The sequence below is a fragment of the Rattus norvegicus genome, chromosome 1 (genome assembly GCF_036323735.1).
Source record: "Rattus norvegicus strain BN/NHsdMcwi chromosome 1, GRCr8, whole genome shotgun sequence".
Lineage (NCBI taxonomy): Eukaryota > Metazoa > Chordata > Mammalia > Rodentia > Muridae > Rattus > Rattus norvegicus.
The window spans coordinates 246514937-246531614 of NC_086019.1; the positions used below are offsets into that span (position 1 = coordinate 246514937).

Genomic DNA, 16678 nt, shown 5'->3' on the forward strand with positions numbered 1-16678 from the left:
GGAACCCTGGTGCACTGAAGCGCCCGGAAGGGGCAGCACAGTTCTTCCTGCTTGCTGCCGCTGCAGAGAGCCCGTGGGCAGCACCCCACGAGTGAACTTGAGCCTCAGGACCACAGGTAAGACCAAATTTTCTGCTGCAGGAAAGCTGCCTGGTGAACTCAAGACACAGGCCCACAGGAACAGCTGAAGACCTGTAGAGAGGAAAAACTACACGCCCGAAAGAAGAACACTCTGTCCCCATAACTGACTGAAAGAGAGGAAAACAGGTCTACAGCACTCCTGACACACAGGCTTATAGGACAGTCTAGCCACTGTCAGAAATAGCAGAACAAAGTAACACTAGAGATAATCTGATGGCGAGAGGCAAGCGCAGGAACCCAAGCAACAGAAACCAAGACTACATGGCACCATCGGAGCCCAATTCTCCCATCAAAACAAACATGGAATATCCAAACACACAAGAAAAGCAAGATCTATTTTCAAAATCATATTTGATCATGATGCTGGAGGACTTCAAGAAAGACATGAAGAACTCCCTTAGAGAACAAGTAGAAGCCTACAGAGAGGAGTCACAAAAATGCCTGAAAGAATGGCAAAAATCCCTGAAAGAATTCCAGGAAAACATAAATAAACAAGTAGAAGCCCATAGAGAGGAGACACAAAAATCCCTGAAAGAATTACAGGAAAACATTATTAAACAAGTAGAAGCCCATAGAGAGGAGACACAAAAATCCCTGAAAGAATTACAGGAAAACACAATCAAACAGTTGAAGGAATTAAAAATGGAAATAGAAGCAATCAAGAAAGAACACATGGAAACAACCCTGGATATAGAAAACCAAAAGAAGAGACAAGGAGCTGTAGATACAAGCTTCACCAACAGAATACAAGAGATGGAAGAGAGAATCTCAGGAGCAGAAGATTCCATAGAAATCATTGACTCAACTGTCAAAGATAATGTAAAGCAGAAAAAGCTACTGGTCCAAAACATACAGGTAATCCAGGACTCAATGAGAAGATCAAACCTAAGGATAATAGGTATAGAAGAGAGTGAAGACTCCCAGCTCAAAGGACCAGTAAATATCTTCAACAAAATCATAGAAGAAAACTTCCCTAACCTAAAAAAAGAGATACCCATAGACATACAAGAAGCCTACAGAACTCCAAATAGAGTGGACGAGAAAAGAAACACCTCCCGTCACATAATTGTCAAAACACCAAACGCACAAAATAAAGAAAGAATATTAAAAGCAGTAAGGGAAAAAGGTCAAGTAACATATAAAGGCAGACCTATCAGAATCACACCAGACTTCTCGCCAGAAGCTATGAAGGCCAGAAGATCCTGGACTGATGTCATACAGACCCTAAGAGAACACAAATGCCAGCCCAGGTTACTGTATCCAGCAAAACTCTCAATTAACATTGATGGAGAAACCAAGATATTCCATGACAAAACCAAATTTACACAATATCTTTCTACAAATCCAGCACTACAAAGGATAATAAATGGTAAAGCCCAACATAAGGAGACAAGCTATACCCTAGAAGAAGCAAGAAACTAATCGTCTTGGCAACAAAACAAAGAGAATGAAAGCACACAAACATAACCTCACATCCAAATATGAATATAAAGGGAAGCAATAATCACTATTCCTTAATATCTCTCAATATCAATGGCCTCAACTCCCCAATAAAAAGACATAGATTAACAAACTGGATACGCAACGAGGACCCTGCATTCTGCTGCCTACAGGAAACACACCTCAGAGACAAAGACAGACACTACCTCAGCGTGAAAGGCTGGAAAACAACTTTCCAAGCAAATGGTCAGAAGAAGCAAGTTGGAGTAGCCATTCTAATATCAAATAAAATCAATTTCCAACTAAAAGTCAACAAAAAAGATAAGGAAGGACACTTCATATTCATCAAAGGAAAAATCCACCAAGATCAACTCTCAATCCTAAATATCTATGCCCCAAATACAAGGGCACCTACATACGTAAAAGAAACCTTACTAAAGCTCAAAACACACATTGCACCTCACACAATAATAGTGGGAGATTTCAACACCCCACTCTCATCAATGGACAGATCAGGGAAACAGAAATTAAACAGTGATGTCGACAGACTAAGAGAAGTCATGAGCCAAATGGACTTAACGGATATTTATAGAACATTCTATCCTAAAGCAAAAGGATATACCTTCTTCTCAGCTCCTCATGGTACTTTCTCCAAAATTGACCATATAATTGGTCAAAAAACGGGCCTCAACAGGTACAGAAAGATAGAAATAATCCCATGCGTGCTATTGGACCACCACGGCCTAAAACTGGTCTTCAATAACAATAAGGGAAGAATGCCCACATATAGGTGGAAACTTAACAATGCTCTACTCAATGATAACCTGGTCAAGGAAGAAATAAAGAAAGAAATTAAAAACTTTTTAGAATTTAATGAAAATGAAGGTACAACATACCGAAACTTATGGGACACAATGAAAGCTGTGCTAAGAGGAAAACTCATAGCGCTGAGTGCCTGCAGAAAGAAACAGGAAAGAGCATATGTCAGCAGCTTGACAGCACACCTAAAAGCTCTAGAACAAAAAGAAGCAAATACACCCAGGAGGAGTAGAAGGCAGGAAATAATCAAACTCAGAGCTCAAATCAACCAAGTAGAAACAAAAAGGACCATAGAAAGAATCAACAGAACCAAAAGTTGGTTCTTTGAGAAAATCAACAAGATAGATAAACCCTTAGCCAGACTAACGAGAGGACACAGAGAGTGCGTCCAAATTAACAAAATCAGAAATGAAAAGGGAGACATAACTACAGATTCAGAGGAAATTCAAAAAATCATCAGATCTTACTATAAAAACCTATATTCAACAAAATTTGAAAATCTTCAGGAAATGGACAATTTCCTAGACAGATACCAGGTATCGAAGTTAAATCAGGAACAGATAAACCAGTTAAACAACCCCATAACTCCTAAGGAAATAGAAGCAGTCATTAAAGGTCTCCCAACCAAAAAGAGCCCAGGTCCAGACGGGTTTAGTGCAGAATTCTCTCAAACCTTCATAGAAGACCTCATACCAATAATATCCAAACTATTCCACAAAATTGAAACAGATGGAGCCCTACCAAATTCCTTCTACGAAGCAACAATTACTCTTATACCTCAACCACACAAAGACACAACAAAGAAAGAGAACTTCAGACCAATTTCCCTTATGAATATCGATGCAAAAATACTCAATAAAATTCTGGCAAACCGAATTCAAGAGCACATCAAAACAATCATCCACCATGATCAAGTAGGCTTCATCCCAGGCATGCAGGGATGGTTTAATATAGGGAAAACCATCAACGTGATCCATTATAGAAACAAACTGAAAGAACAGAACCACATGATCATTTCATTAGATGCTGAGAAAGCATTTGACAAAATTCAACACCCCTTCATGATAAAAGTCCTGGAAAGAATAGGAATTCAAGGCCCATACCTAAACATAGTAAAATCATATACAGCAAACCAGTTGCTAACATTAAACTAAATGGAGAGAAACTTGAAGCAATCCCACTAAAATCCGGGACTAGACAAGGCTGCCCACTCTCTCCCTACTTACTCAATATAGTTCTTGAAGTTCTAGCCAGAGCAATCAGACAACAAAAGGAGATCAAGGGGATATAGATCGGAAAAGAAGAGGTCAAAATATCACTATTTGCAGATGACATGATAGTATATTTAAGTGATCCCAAAAGTTCCACCAGAGAACTACTAAAGGTGATAAACAACTTCAGCAAAGTGGCTGGGTATAAAATTAACTCAAATAAATCAGTTGCCTTCCTCTATACAAAAGAGAAACAAGCCGAGAAAGAAATTAGGGAAACGACACCCTTCATAATAGACCCAAATAATATAAAGTACCTCGGTGTGACTTTAACCAAGCAAGTAAAAGATCTGTACAATAAGAACTTCAAGACACTGAGGAAAGAAATTGAAGAAGACCTCAGAAGATGGAAAGATCTCCCATGCTCATGGATTGGCAGGATTAATATAGTAAAAATGGCCATTTTACCAAAAGCAATCTACAGATTCAATGCAATCCCCATCAAAATACCAATCCAATTCTTCAAAGAGTTAGACAGAACAATTTGCAAATTCATCTGGAATAACAGAAAACCAGGATAGCTAAAGCTATCCTCAACTATAAAAGGACTTCAGGGGGAATCACTATCCCTGAACTCAAGCAGTATTACAGAGTAATAGTGATAAAAACTGCATGGTATTGGTACAGAGACAGACAGATAGACCAATGGAATAGAATTGAAGACCCAGAAATGAACCCACACACCTATGGTCACTTGATTTTTGACAAAGGAGCCAAAACCATCCAATGGAAAAAAGATAGCATTTTCAGCAAATGGTGCTGGTTCAACTGGAGGGCAACATGTAGAAGAATGCAGATTGATCCATGCTTATCACCCTATACAAAGCTTAAGTCCAAGTGGATCAAGGACCTCCACATCAAACCAGACACACTCAAACTTATGAAGAAAAACTAGGGAAGCATCTGGAACACATGGGCACTGGAAAAAATTTCCTGAACAAAACACCAATGGCTTATGCTCTAAGATCAAGAATCGACAAATGGGATCTCATAAAACTGCAAAGCTTCTGTAAGGCAAAGGACACTGTGGTTAGGACAAAACGGCAACCAACAGATTGGGAAAAGATCTTTACCAATCCTACAACAGATAGAGGCCTTATATCCAAAATATACAAAGAACTCAAGAAGTTAGACCGCAGGGAAACAAATAACCCTATTAAAAAATGGGGTTCAGAGCTAAACAAAGAATTCACAGCTGAGGAATGCCGAATGGCTGAGAAACACCTAAAGAAATGTTCAACATCTTTAGTCATAAGGGAAATGCAAATCAAAACAACCCTGAGATTTCACCTCACACCTGTGAGAATGGCTAAGATCAAAAACTCAGTTGACAGCAGATGCTGGCGAGGATGTGGAGAAAGAGGAACACTCCTCCATTGTTGGTGGGATTGCAGACTGGTAAAACCATTCTGGAAATCAGTCTGGAGGTTCCTCAGAAAATTGGACATTGAGCTGCCTGAGGATCCAGCTATACCTCTCTTGGGCATATACCCAAAAGATGCCTCCACATATAAAAGAGACACGTGCTCCACTATGTTCATCGCAGCCTTATTTATAATAGCCAGAAAATGGAAAGAACCCAGATGCCCTTCAACAGAGGAATGGATACAGAAAATGTGGTACATCTACACATTGGAATATTACTCAGCTATCAAAAACAACGATTTTATGAAATTCGTAGGCAAATGGTTGGAACTTGGAAATATCATCCTGAGTGAGCTAACCCAATCACAGAAAGACATACATGGTATGCACTCATTGATAAGTGGCTATTAGCCCAAATGCTTGAATTACCCTAGATCCCTAGAACAAACGAAACTCAAGACGGATGATCAAAATGTGAATGCTTCACTCCTTCTTTAAATGAGGAAAAAGAATACCCTTGGCAGGGAAGGGAGAGGCAAAGGTTAAAACAGAGACTGAAGGAACACCCATTCAGAGCCTGCCCCACATGTGGCCCATACATATACAGCCACCCAATTAGACAAGATGGATGAAGCAAAGAAGTGCAGACCGACAGGAGCCGGATGTAGATCGCTCCTGAGTGACACAGCCAGAATACAGCAAATACAGAGGCGAATGCCAGCAGCAAACCACTGAACTGAGAATAGGTCCCCTGTTGAAGGAATCAGAGAAAGAACTGGAAGAGCTTGAAGGGGCTCGAGACCCCAAAAGTACAACAATGCCAAGCAACCAGAGCTTCCAGGGACTAAGCCACTACCTAAAGACTATACATGGACTGACCCTGGACTCTGACCCCATAAGTAGCAATGAATATCCTAGTAAGAGCACCAGTGGAAGGGGAAGCCCTGGGTCCTGCTAAGACTGAACCCCCAGTGAACTAGTCTATGGGGGGAGGGCGGCAATGGGGGGAGGGTTGGGAGGGGAACACCCATAAGGAAGGGGATGGGGGAGGGGGATGTTTGCCCGGAAACCGGGAAAGGGAATAACACTCGAAATGTGTATAAGAAATACTCAAGTTAATAATAATAAAAAAAAAAAAAGAAAACATAGGAAAGAGATCAGGAGTCAGATACGAAAGCATTACCAAAAGAATGTAAAAGAGAACCTCAGAGGTAGAAGATTGATAGAAAAACATTGACACAGGCATCAAAAGAAATGCAAAATGAGGGGTTGGGGATTTAGCTCAGTGGTAGAGTGCTTGCCTAGCCACCCCAAGGCCCTGGGTTAGGTCCCCAGCTCTGAAAAAAAGAAAAAAGAAAAGAAAAAAAAAAGAAATGTAAAATGCAAAAACCTCCTAAACCAAAGCATCCAGGAAATCCAGGACAAAATAAGCAGACCAAACCTAAGGATAATAGGTCTACAAGAGAATGAAGATTCCCAACTTAAAAGGCTAGAAAATATCTTCAACAAAATTATGAAAGAAAACTTCCCTAACCCAAAGAAAGAGATGCTCATGATCATAAAAGAAGCCTACATTACTCCAAACACAATTTACCAGAAAAGAAATTCCTCTCGTCACATAATAGTCAAAACACCAAATGCACAAAACAGAGAAAGAATATTAAAAACAGTAAGGGAAAATGGTCAAGTAACATACAACCTGCAGACCTATCAGAATTACACCAGACTTCTCTCCAGAGATTATGAAAGCCAGAAGATCCTGGGCAGATGTCATACAGACGCTAAAAGAACACAAATGCCAGCCCATGCTGCTATATTTAGCAAAACTCTCAATTACCATATATGGAGAAACCAAGATAGTACATGACTAAACCAAATTTACACAATATCTTTCCACAAATCCACCCTACAAAGGATAATAGATGGAAAACTCCAACACAAGGAAGGAAACTACACCCGAGAGAAAGCATGAACATAATCTTCTTGCAACAAATCCAAAAGAGGATAGTCATACAAACATAATTCCATCTCTAACAACAAAAATAACAGAAAACAACAATCACTATTTTTTAACATCTCTTAACATCAATGGACTCAATTCCATAATAAAATACATAGGCTAACAAACAGGATACCTAAAAAGGACTCAACATTGTGACATATAGGAAATGCACCTTAGGGACAAAGACAGATACTACCTAAGAGTAAAAGGCTGGGAAAAAGTTTTCCAAGCAAATAGTCCCAAGAAACAAGTTGGAGTAACCATATCAAATAAAATCAAATTTCAAATAAAAGTTATCAAAAAGACATGTAAGGACACTTCATACTTATCAGAAGAAAAATCTAGCAAGATAAACTCTCAATGTTGAATATCTATGCTTAACATGCAAGGGCACCCACATTCATAAAAGAAACTTTACTAAAGCTCAAAGCATATACTGCACCTCACAAAATAATAGTGGGAGACTTCAACACACTATTCTCATCAATGGACAGACTATGGTAACAGAAACTAAACAGAGACCCAGTGAAACTAACAGATGTTCTGAATCAAATGGATTTAACAGATATCTATAAAACAGTTCATCCTAAAACAAAATAATATCCCTTCTTCTCAGCACCTCATGGTGCCATCTCCAAAACTTACCACATAATTGGTCACAAAACATTCCTCAACAGATACAAGAAGGTTGAACTAATCCAGTGCATCCTATCAGATCACCATGGAATAAGGCTGGTCATCAATAACAACCAAAACAACAAAAAGCACACAATTATATGGAAGCTGAACAACCCTTTACTCAATGGTCAAGAAGAAATAAAGAAAACAGACTTTTTAGAATTTAATAAAAATGAAGGCGCAGCATACCCAAATTTATGGGATACAATGAAAGCAGTGCTAAGTGGAAAACTCATAGCTTCGAGTACCTCCAAAACGAAACTGGAAATAGCATACACTAACAGCTTGATAGCACACTTGAAAACTTTAAAACAAAAGGAAGCAAATTCACCTAAGAGGAGTAGAAGGCAGGGAATAGTAAAACTCAGGGCTGAAATCAACAAAGTGGAAACAAAAAGAACAATTCAAAGAATCAACAAAAGCAGGAGCTGGCTCTTGGCGAAAATCAACAAGATGGATAAACACTTGGCCAGACTAACCAGAGGGCACAGAAAGAGTATCAAAGGTAACAAAATCAGAAATGGAAAGGAAGATATAACATCAGAAACTTAAGAAATTCAAAAAATGTATTCCTACTATAAAATTCTATACTCATCAAAACTGGAAAATACGGATGAAAGACAATTTTCTAGACAGAAACCAGTAACCAAAGTTAAATCAGGATCAGATAGGCCATCTAGAGTCCCCTAAAGACATAGAAGGAGTTTTTAAAAGTCTCCCAACCAATAAAAGCCCAGGACCAGATGGGTTATTGCAGAATTCAATCAGACCTTCAAAGAAACCTAATACTAATACTTTTCAAACTATTCCACAAAATAGAAAGAGAAAGAACACTATCCAATTGATTCTTGGAAGTCACAATTATGTTTAAACTTAAGCCAAAAATTCCCAACAAAGAAAGAGAATTTCAGAAAAATTTCCCCTATGAATATGCAAAAATGCTGAATAAAATTCATGCAAACAGAACCAAGAACACTTCAAAACAATCAGACATCATAGTCAAGTAGGCTTCATTCCAGGGATGCAATGATGGCTCAATATACAGAAATTTATCAACTTAATCCACATATAAACACCTATAAGGGTGAACCAAATTATCAAGGGAAGAAATACAAGGACAAGGGTGGAGCATGGAGTGAAGAAAAGGTCATCCAGAGACTGCCCCACCTGTGGATCCATTCCATATGCAGCCACCAAACCCAGTCATTATTGCTGTTGCCAAGAATTGCTGGCTGACAGGAGCCCGATATGGATGTCTTTTTAGAAGGTCTGCCAGAGTCCTACTTATTACAGATGAAGATGCAGCTAACCATTGTACTGAGCACTGGGACCCCAATGGAGGAGTTAGAGAAAAGACTGAAGGAACTGAAAGGGTTTTCAACCCCATAGAAAGAACAAGAATATCAATTAACAAGACCACACCAAGAGTTCCCAGGGACTAATCTCCTGACCAATGTGTACATATGGAGGGACCCATGTCTATAGCCCCACAGGTAGCAGAGGATTCCATTTTCCTTCATCAATAGGAGGAAAAGCCTTTGGCCCTGGGATGTCTCCCCAATGTAGGGGATTGACAGTGTGTTTGGGTGAGAGTGAGAGGGTGGGAGTTGGAGGGTCATCATCCATGCTTGGGGAGGTGTAAGGGGTATGGAAGAGTGGGGAACGGGGATAACATTTGAAATGTAAAATAGCCAAGAAAATAAAATTAAAAAGTCAAAAAGAAAAATAAACCATGTAGCACAATTGTCTTTGATTGGACTATATTGTACAACCAATATATGTTACATCCATGCATAAAATTCTGATAGAATTTTGCTGTGTAACACTTTTTTGCATGGCTTATCTTAATAAAGATTTATCAGTTTATGTTCTATTGAAATAATAGCACAACTTATAAAAATTAGAATAAATTACTTATGCTATTGATTTATATTTTTGAATAAATGTATATGATTTTAAACATCAATGCTCAATATCAGTGGTTGGTATAACTAGGTTTCATTATTGGCTCTATCTTCATGTATTTATCTCATTTCCTTTTATTTGATGTATTAGGCATTGCAAATTTATAACAATAATTGTTTTCTTTCATTCTCAGGTTTAGAAAGTTTTTAAGTACTTGTCACAATGAAACATGACCTGGTTTTGAAATGCTGTCTTTCACATTAAGTGACAGAAGAGAAAAAAGTCAGATTTCTATTCTGAGTCACACATACATCCATGCTTCTTTAGGAAAGTTTATTTTGTTCTTTGACATAACAAAATATTTATTGAGAGAATATTTCCGACAATGCTATATTGTTTAATGTACATCAAATTTGAATGATTAACTCAATTTCTTATTATCTAACATCCCAATATTTATTCAAAGTACTTATAAAAAAGCCGATTTTTAATTTTTTTTTGTATAATTTCTTTGGCACTGGGGGCAGATTTCTTTCCTTTGTTTTTTTTTAATTGGATGTATTTTATTTATATTTCAAATGTTATTCCCTTTCCCTTAAGTCGCCTATCCCCTCCCATTCCCCTTCTCCAAAGTACTTTTAATTCAAGTTATTTTTATTTTAGGTTTCAAGTTTTCTACGTCTTTTATTGATTTGATTATAAAGTCCTCCTCAAACAATACACAAATGTTAAAATGTAATAATGTTAAATGATGATGGACATTTTAGGTACTTCTGTTGCTATAATAAAATACCTGACAAAAGCATCCAAAGGAGAATAATTTGGGATTATAGTTTTTGGTTATAATCTATCATGGTGGAATTTCACAGAAGGGGAACTTGAATCACTTCCTGATTACTCCATGGTCCCTGGCACATATGTAGCACAGGAGTACCTTGTCTGGCCTCAGTGGGAGAGGATGGGCTTAATCCTGTACAGACCTGATACTCCAAGGAAGGGGAATGCTGGGGAGGTTGAGGTGGGGGTAGGTGGGTGTAAGCAGGGAGGGTGGGTAGGGGAGCACACTCTTATAGGCAAACAGAGTAAAGAACTTTGAGAGGGGGACAGGAAGGGGCAACATTTAGAATGTTAATAAATAAAATAATTTATAAAAATATAAATAAATATGAAGTATAATCATGAAAAAGTGGTCCTGCTTAGCCAACTCCCTTCAATTTATGAAGTCCAGGACCTAAGCCTATGGAATGGTGCTAATCAATGGGATGGGTCTTCCCACTCCACTGGTATGTCTAGAAGCTCTTCTTCCTTGTGATATGAGAGCCTGTCACAATGATAATCAATATTAAGCAACTTAGACATTTAGTTCCCTTTAAATGGGGGGAAATTATAAGGAGTTTTTGAAATAAAAGAAAGAATTAAAATTTTATCTATTTATTACTTTTGTTTTCTTTCTTTTTGGGGACATCTTTCAAATCAAGATTGTCATCAAATAAAGGCTCTCATCTTAATTTTGCTCTAAGAAATCAGTTTTATATTTAATACCTATTTATATAATTTTCATGTCGTATAACATAGATGCCTTTCATTTTCATGTTAGTTTTCCCAATACATGAACTTGACAATCTCTATTTACTATATCCTACTGGCTAAAGACATGAATCTTTTAACTGCTACATATAAGTGTTTCTAGAATTCCATATCCCCCCCCCCCCACTTTTTGGAGGGTAATGTTTTTTCTCTTTCATTTTTATTAGTTCTTTGAGAAGTTTGTACGGTGCATTTTGATCATACTCATCCCCAAAATGTTCCCAGATCCATATTGCCTTCCATCCCCATTCATCTTTGTATTGTGTTGTTTAGAGCCTTGACAAACAGACATGACTAACTTCTAGCTTTGGATTGCTAAAGATTTGCAGTCTTTTTCCTCTTTGTAAAAGAGCAGACACCTTGTTTGAAAGGCCAGCCAATAGAGGTATGAAAATAGAACTGAGCATACTTAAATTCATGACTTAGATAGCAGGCCAGGTCAATGAACTTAAATAAATGTAAAAATGGTACAGAGGTGTAGTCCATACTGTTATGTCTATCAGACCATATGTGGGTAAGACTTGCTTAAATTATCATCAGTTTCTTTATCTGCTAAGAGATATCATTTTGTGCACACATATATATTTCAGTATCGTTTTATAATTGTTCCCAATCCTTTAGGTGTACCCTGTGATCCCACCTTCATCCTGGGCTGTGCTCCTTGCAATGTCATCTGCTCCATTGTTTTCCAGAATCGTTTTGATTATAAAGATCAGGAATTTCTTGCCCTAATAGACATCTTAAATGAAAATGTAGAGATTCTGAGTTCTCCTTGGATTCAGGTGAGTTTATGTTTCTGTTTTAAAAACCCAACCTGACCATACCCAACCCAACACACACCACACCACACCACACCACACCACACCACACCACACCACACCACACCACATGAAACAACAACCACTTAGAGATATAGGTTCCATGAAATTTCAAAAAAAGATTTAGAGAAATGAAGGCTTAACCGTGGGCTGGTAGAACACTGTTCACTGATATAAATTATCAGGTCAATGCTTAGAAGATGCCTACATAATTGAGTGGATATTTATTTCATTGTTGAAATTTTCTGTTAGCAGCAAGGCTTATGCTTCATTAAATATTAGAGACCTGGTCATCAAAACACTTAGCAGAAACATCATAATTTGCAATAAGAATATTTTCTTCAAGTAGAGACAGTGATTGGGGTTGAAACTGCTAGGAACCCTGGAATATAGCACTAGTATTTAATCAACAGGCAACAACTTAAGTAGCCATATAGTTGGCATAGGAGTGACAAAATATTTGAGTAGTGTCTTGATCCCATCAAATTTTTCCTGTTGCTGAGCTGGCAATATCTTCAAACACTTCAAATATCTTCTAAACACTGTTGGTATGTTAATTTTTCTTTTAATTAACATTTTAATTGATTTACATTTCAAATGTTATCCCATTTCCTGGTTTCCCTTCCATAAACTCACTATCCCATCTCTCCTCCCCCTGCTTCTATGAGGGTGCTTCCCCAACACTCACTACCTTCCCCATTCTTACATTCCTCTACATGGGGGAATCTAGCCTTCACAGGACTCTTCTTCCATTGACACCTGAGAATGCCATCCTCTGATACATATGTGGCTGGAGTCATGGGTCCTTCCATGTGTACTCTTTGGTTGGTGGTTTCATCCCTGGGATCTCTGATGAGTTTGGAGGGTTGATATTTTTGTTCTCCCTATGAGGTTGCAAACCCCTTCAGCTCTTTCAGTCCTCTTTCCAAATCCTCCATTTGGGACCCAGTGCTCAGTCCAATGGTTGAGTGCAAGCTTCTGTAATTGTTAGAATCTGGTAGAACCTCTCAGGAGACAGCTTTATTAGGCTCCTGTCAGCATTCACTTCTGGCCTTCCTGCAATAGAGTCTGGATTTAATGACTATATGGGATGGACTCCTAGGTGGTGCAGTCTCTGGACGACCTTTCCTTAAGTCTCTGCTCCACACTTTGTCTCCATATTTCCTCCTGTGAATATGTTGTTCACCCTTCTAAGAAGGACTGAAGATTCAACACTTAGGTCTTCCTTTTTCTGAGCCCCATGTGGTCTATGAATTGTATCTTAGGTATTTGAAGCTTTTGGGCTAATATCTACTTATCAGTGATTACATAGCATGTATGATTTTGTGATTGGTTCACCTCACTCAGGATGATATTTTCTAGTTCCAATCCATTTGTCTAAGAATTTCATGAAGTCATTGTTTACTTTTTTTTGGACATTTTTATTTACATTTCAAATTTTATTCCTTCTTCCAGTTTCTCGTCCATAAACCCCCTATCCCATCCCTCCTTATAGAAGCCTTCCTTCTATGAGGGTGTTCCCTCACCCACCTAACCACCCCTGCCCACCTCCCTTCCCAGTCATTTCCCTACACTGGTGGATCCAGACTTGGCAGAAACAAGTGCTTCTCCTCTCATTGGTGCCCAACAAGGCCATCCTCTGCTACATATGCAGCTGGAGCCATGGATCTGTCCATTTGTACTCTTTGGGTGGTGGTTCAATCCATGGGAACTATGGTTGGTTGGTATTGTTGTTCTTATTGAGTTGCAAGCCACTTCAGCTCCTTCAATCCTTTCTCTAACTCCTCCAATGGGGAATCTGTTCTCAGTTCAATGGTTGGCTGTGAGCATCCGCCTCTGTATTTGTCATACTCTGGCAGAGCCTCTCAGGAGCCAGCTATTTAAGGCTCCTGTCAGTATGCACTTGGAATCAACAAAATTGTCTGGGTTTGGTGGCTATATGTATATGGTCTGGATCCCCAGGTGAGGCAGGCTCAGAATGGCCATTCCTTCAGTCTCTGCTCTAAACATCTACTCCATCAGGTAGATGTACCACATATTCTGTATCTATTCCTCTGTTGAAGGACCTCTGTATTCTTTCCATCTTCTGGCTATTATAAATAAGAAAGCTATCAACATATTGGAGCAGGTGTATTTTTTATATATTAGAGCATCTTTTGGGTATATGAGGAGGAGTGGTATAGCTGGTTCCTCAGGTAGTACTATATTCACTTTTCTGAGGAGCCACCAGACTGATTTCCCTAGTGGTTGTACCAGTTTGCAATCCCACCAGCAATGGGGGAAAGTATCTCTTTCTCCACATTCATGCCAGGATTTGCTGTCATCTGAGTTTTTGATCTTATCCATTCTGACTAGTATGAGATAGAATCTCAGGGTTGTTTTGATTTGCATTTCCCTGATGAGTAAGAATGTTGAACATTTCTTTAGGTGTTTCTCAGTCTTTCAATATTCCTAGCTTGAGAATTCTTTGTTTAGCTCTATACCTCATTTGTTAATAGGGTTATTTGATTCTCTGGAGTCTAACTTCTTGTGTTCTTTGCATATATTAGATATTAGCCCTCTATAGAATATAGGATTGGTAAAGATCTTTTCCCAATCTGTTGGTGGCTAATTTGTCCAGTTGATCATGTCCTTTGCCTTACAGAAGCTTTGCAATTTTATGAGGTCCCATTTGTCTATTGTTGATTTTAGAGCATAAGCCATTGGTGTTTTGTTCAGGAAATTTTCCTGTGCTCATGTGTTTGAGGCACTTCCCCACTTTGGCTTCTATTAGTCTCAGTGTATCTGTTTTTATGTGCAGGTTCTGGATCCACTTGAACTTGAACTTTGTATAAGGTGAAAAAAATGGATCAATTTGCATTCTTCTACAGGCTGAAATCCGGTCAAACCCACACTATTTGTTGACAACAAATAGTTGTCAAATCTTTTTTTTCCCACTGGATGGTTTTAGCTCCTTTGTCAAAGATCAAGTGATCATAGGTGTGTGGGTTCATTTCTGGGTCTTCAATTCTATTCCATTGATCTACCTGCTTGTCTTTGTATCATACCATGCAGTTTTTATCACAATTGCTCTGTTATACAGCTTGGAGTCAGGGGTAGAAGTTCTTTTATTGTTGAGAATATTTTTCACTATCCTGGGTTTTATTTTAAATATTTTTTATTCACATATTTTTACATTCCAGATTTTATTCCAGTCCTGGTACACATCCCCCGACCCCGAACAGTTCCACATTCCATAACTCCTCCCCCCTTTGCCTCCACAAATATGTCCCCTACCCCACCCACACCTCAAGACCTCTAAAGTTCCTGAGGGCTCCACTTTTTTCTCTGACTGAACCCAGACCTGTGAGTCCTCTGCTGTATATGTGTTGGAGGCCTCATCTAAGCTGGTTTATGCTGCCTGTTTGGCGATCCAGGGTTTGAGAGGTCTCAGGGGTCCAGGTTAATTGAGGCTGCTGGTCCTCCTACAGGGTTGCCTCAGTTTCCATCTTTTCCCTAATTCACCCAGAGGAGTCAGCAGCTTCTGTTCATTGGTTCAGTGCAAATATCTGCATCTGACTCTTTCAGCTGCTTGTTGGGTCTTTTGTTGGGCCTCAGTTCCACTTGGGAGGGAAGAAAGCAACCACAAGGGGGGAGGGAAGGAGGGACAGAGGAAGGAAAGGAGATGAGGGGGGGCATGATCTGGTACTGGGTGGGGGAAAAGGTCTGAAGTCATGATAGGTCCCTTTTTGTGAACACCCCATAGCCTCAGTAATTGTGGCAGGTCTTGGGGCCTTCCCTTGAGCCTGATCCCACTTTGGGCCTGTCATTGGACCTTCTTTTCCTCAGGCTTTTCTCCATTTTCATCCCTGCAATTTTTTTCAGACAGGAAGAATTATGGGTCAGAACTTTGACTGTGGGATAGCAATCCCACCCCTCACTTGATGCCCTGTCTTTATGCTGGATTTGGTTTTAGTAAGTTCCCTCTCTCCACTGTAGGGCACTTCATCTAGGGTCCTTCCCTTTAAGTCCTGAGAGTCTCTCACTTCCCAGGTCTCTGGTACATTCTGGAGAATTCTCCCCACTTCCTATGTCCTGAAGTTCCCTGTTTCTATTCTTTGTGCTAGCCCTCAAGGCTTCAGTCCTTTTTCCCCACCCAGTACTAAATCATGCTCCCCTCATCTCCTTTCCTTCCTCTGTCCCTCCTTCCCTCCTCCCTTGTGGTTCTGAGGAACTGAGGCATTCTCTCTTGGATCCTTAAGCTTGTTGAAATTTTGAGTTCTGTGGACTGTATCTTGGGTATTCTGTAAATCCCCCCCCCCCAATTTCCACTTATTAGTGAAAACATACCATGTATGTCCTTTTGGGTCTGAGTTATCTCACTCAGGATGATATTTTTTAGTTCTACCATTTGCCTGCAAAACTCAGGATGTGCTCATTTTTAATAGCTGAGTAGTATTCCATTGTGTAAAGAAACCACATTTTTTGTATCCAGTCTTCTGTCGTGGGACATCTGGGTTGTTTCTGGCTTCTGGCTACCACAAATAAGGCTGCGATGGACATAGTGGAACATGTGCCCCTATGGCATGGTGGAGCATCTTTAGGGTATATTCCCAAGACTGGTATTTCTGGATCATTAGGTAAGTCTATTTCCAATTTTTTGAGGAAACTCCA

The 16678-nt window shown here is 39.2% G+C and overlaps 1 protein-coding gene across 2 annotated transcripts in view; it reads left to right on the forward strand.

Moving 5' to 3' along the window:
* Positions 1 to 16678, forward strand: part of Cyp2c66 (cytochrome P450, family 2, subfamily c, polypeptide 66) — a 91312-nt gene that overhangs the window by 24049 nt on the left and 50585 nt on the right. For both annotated transcript variants that reach the window (XM_039096704.2, XM_063280340.1), the window contains one exon: positions 11829 to 11989. In XM_039096704.2, the coding sequence (XP_038952632.1) occupies positions 11829 to 11989 (161 nt within the window). The remainder of the gene's footprint in view (positions 1 to 11828; positions 11990 to 16678) is intronic.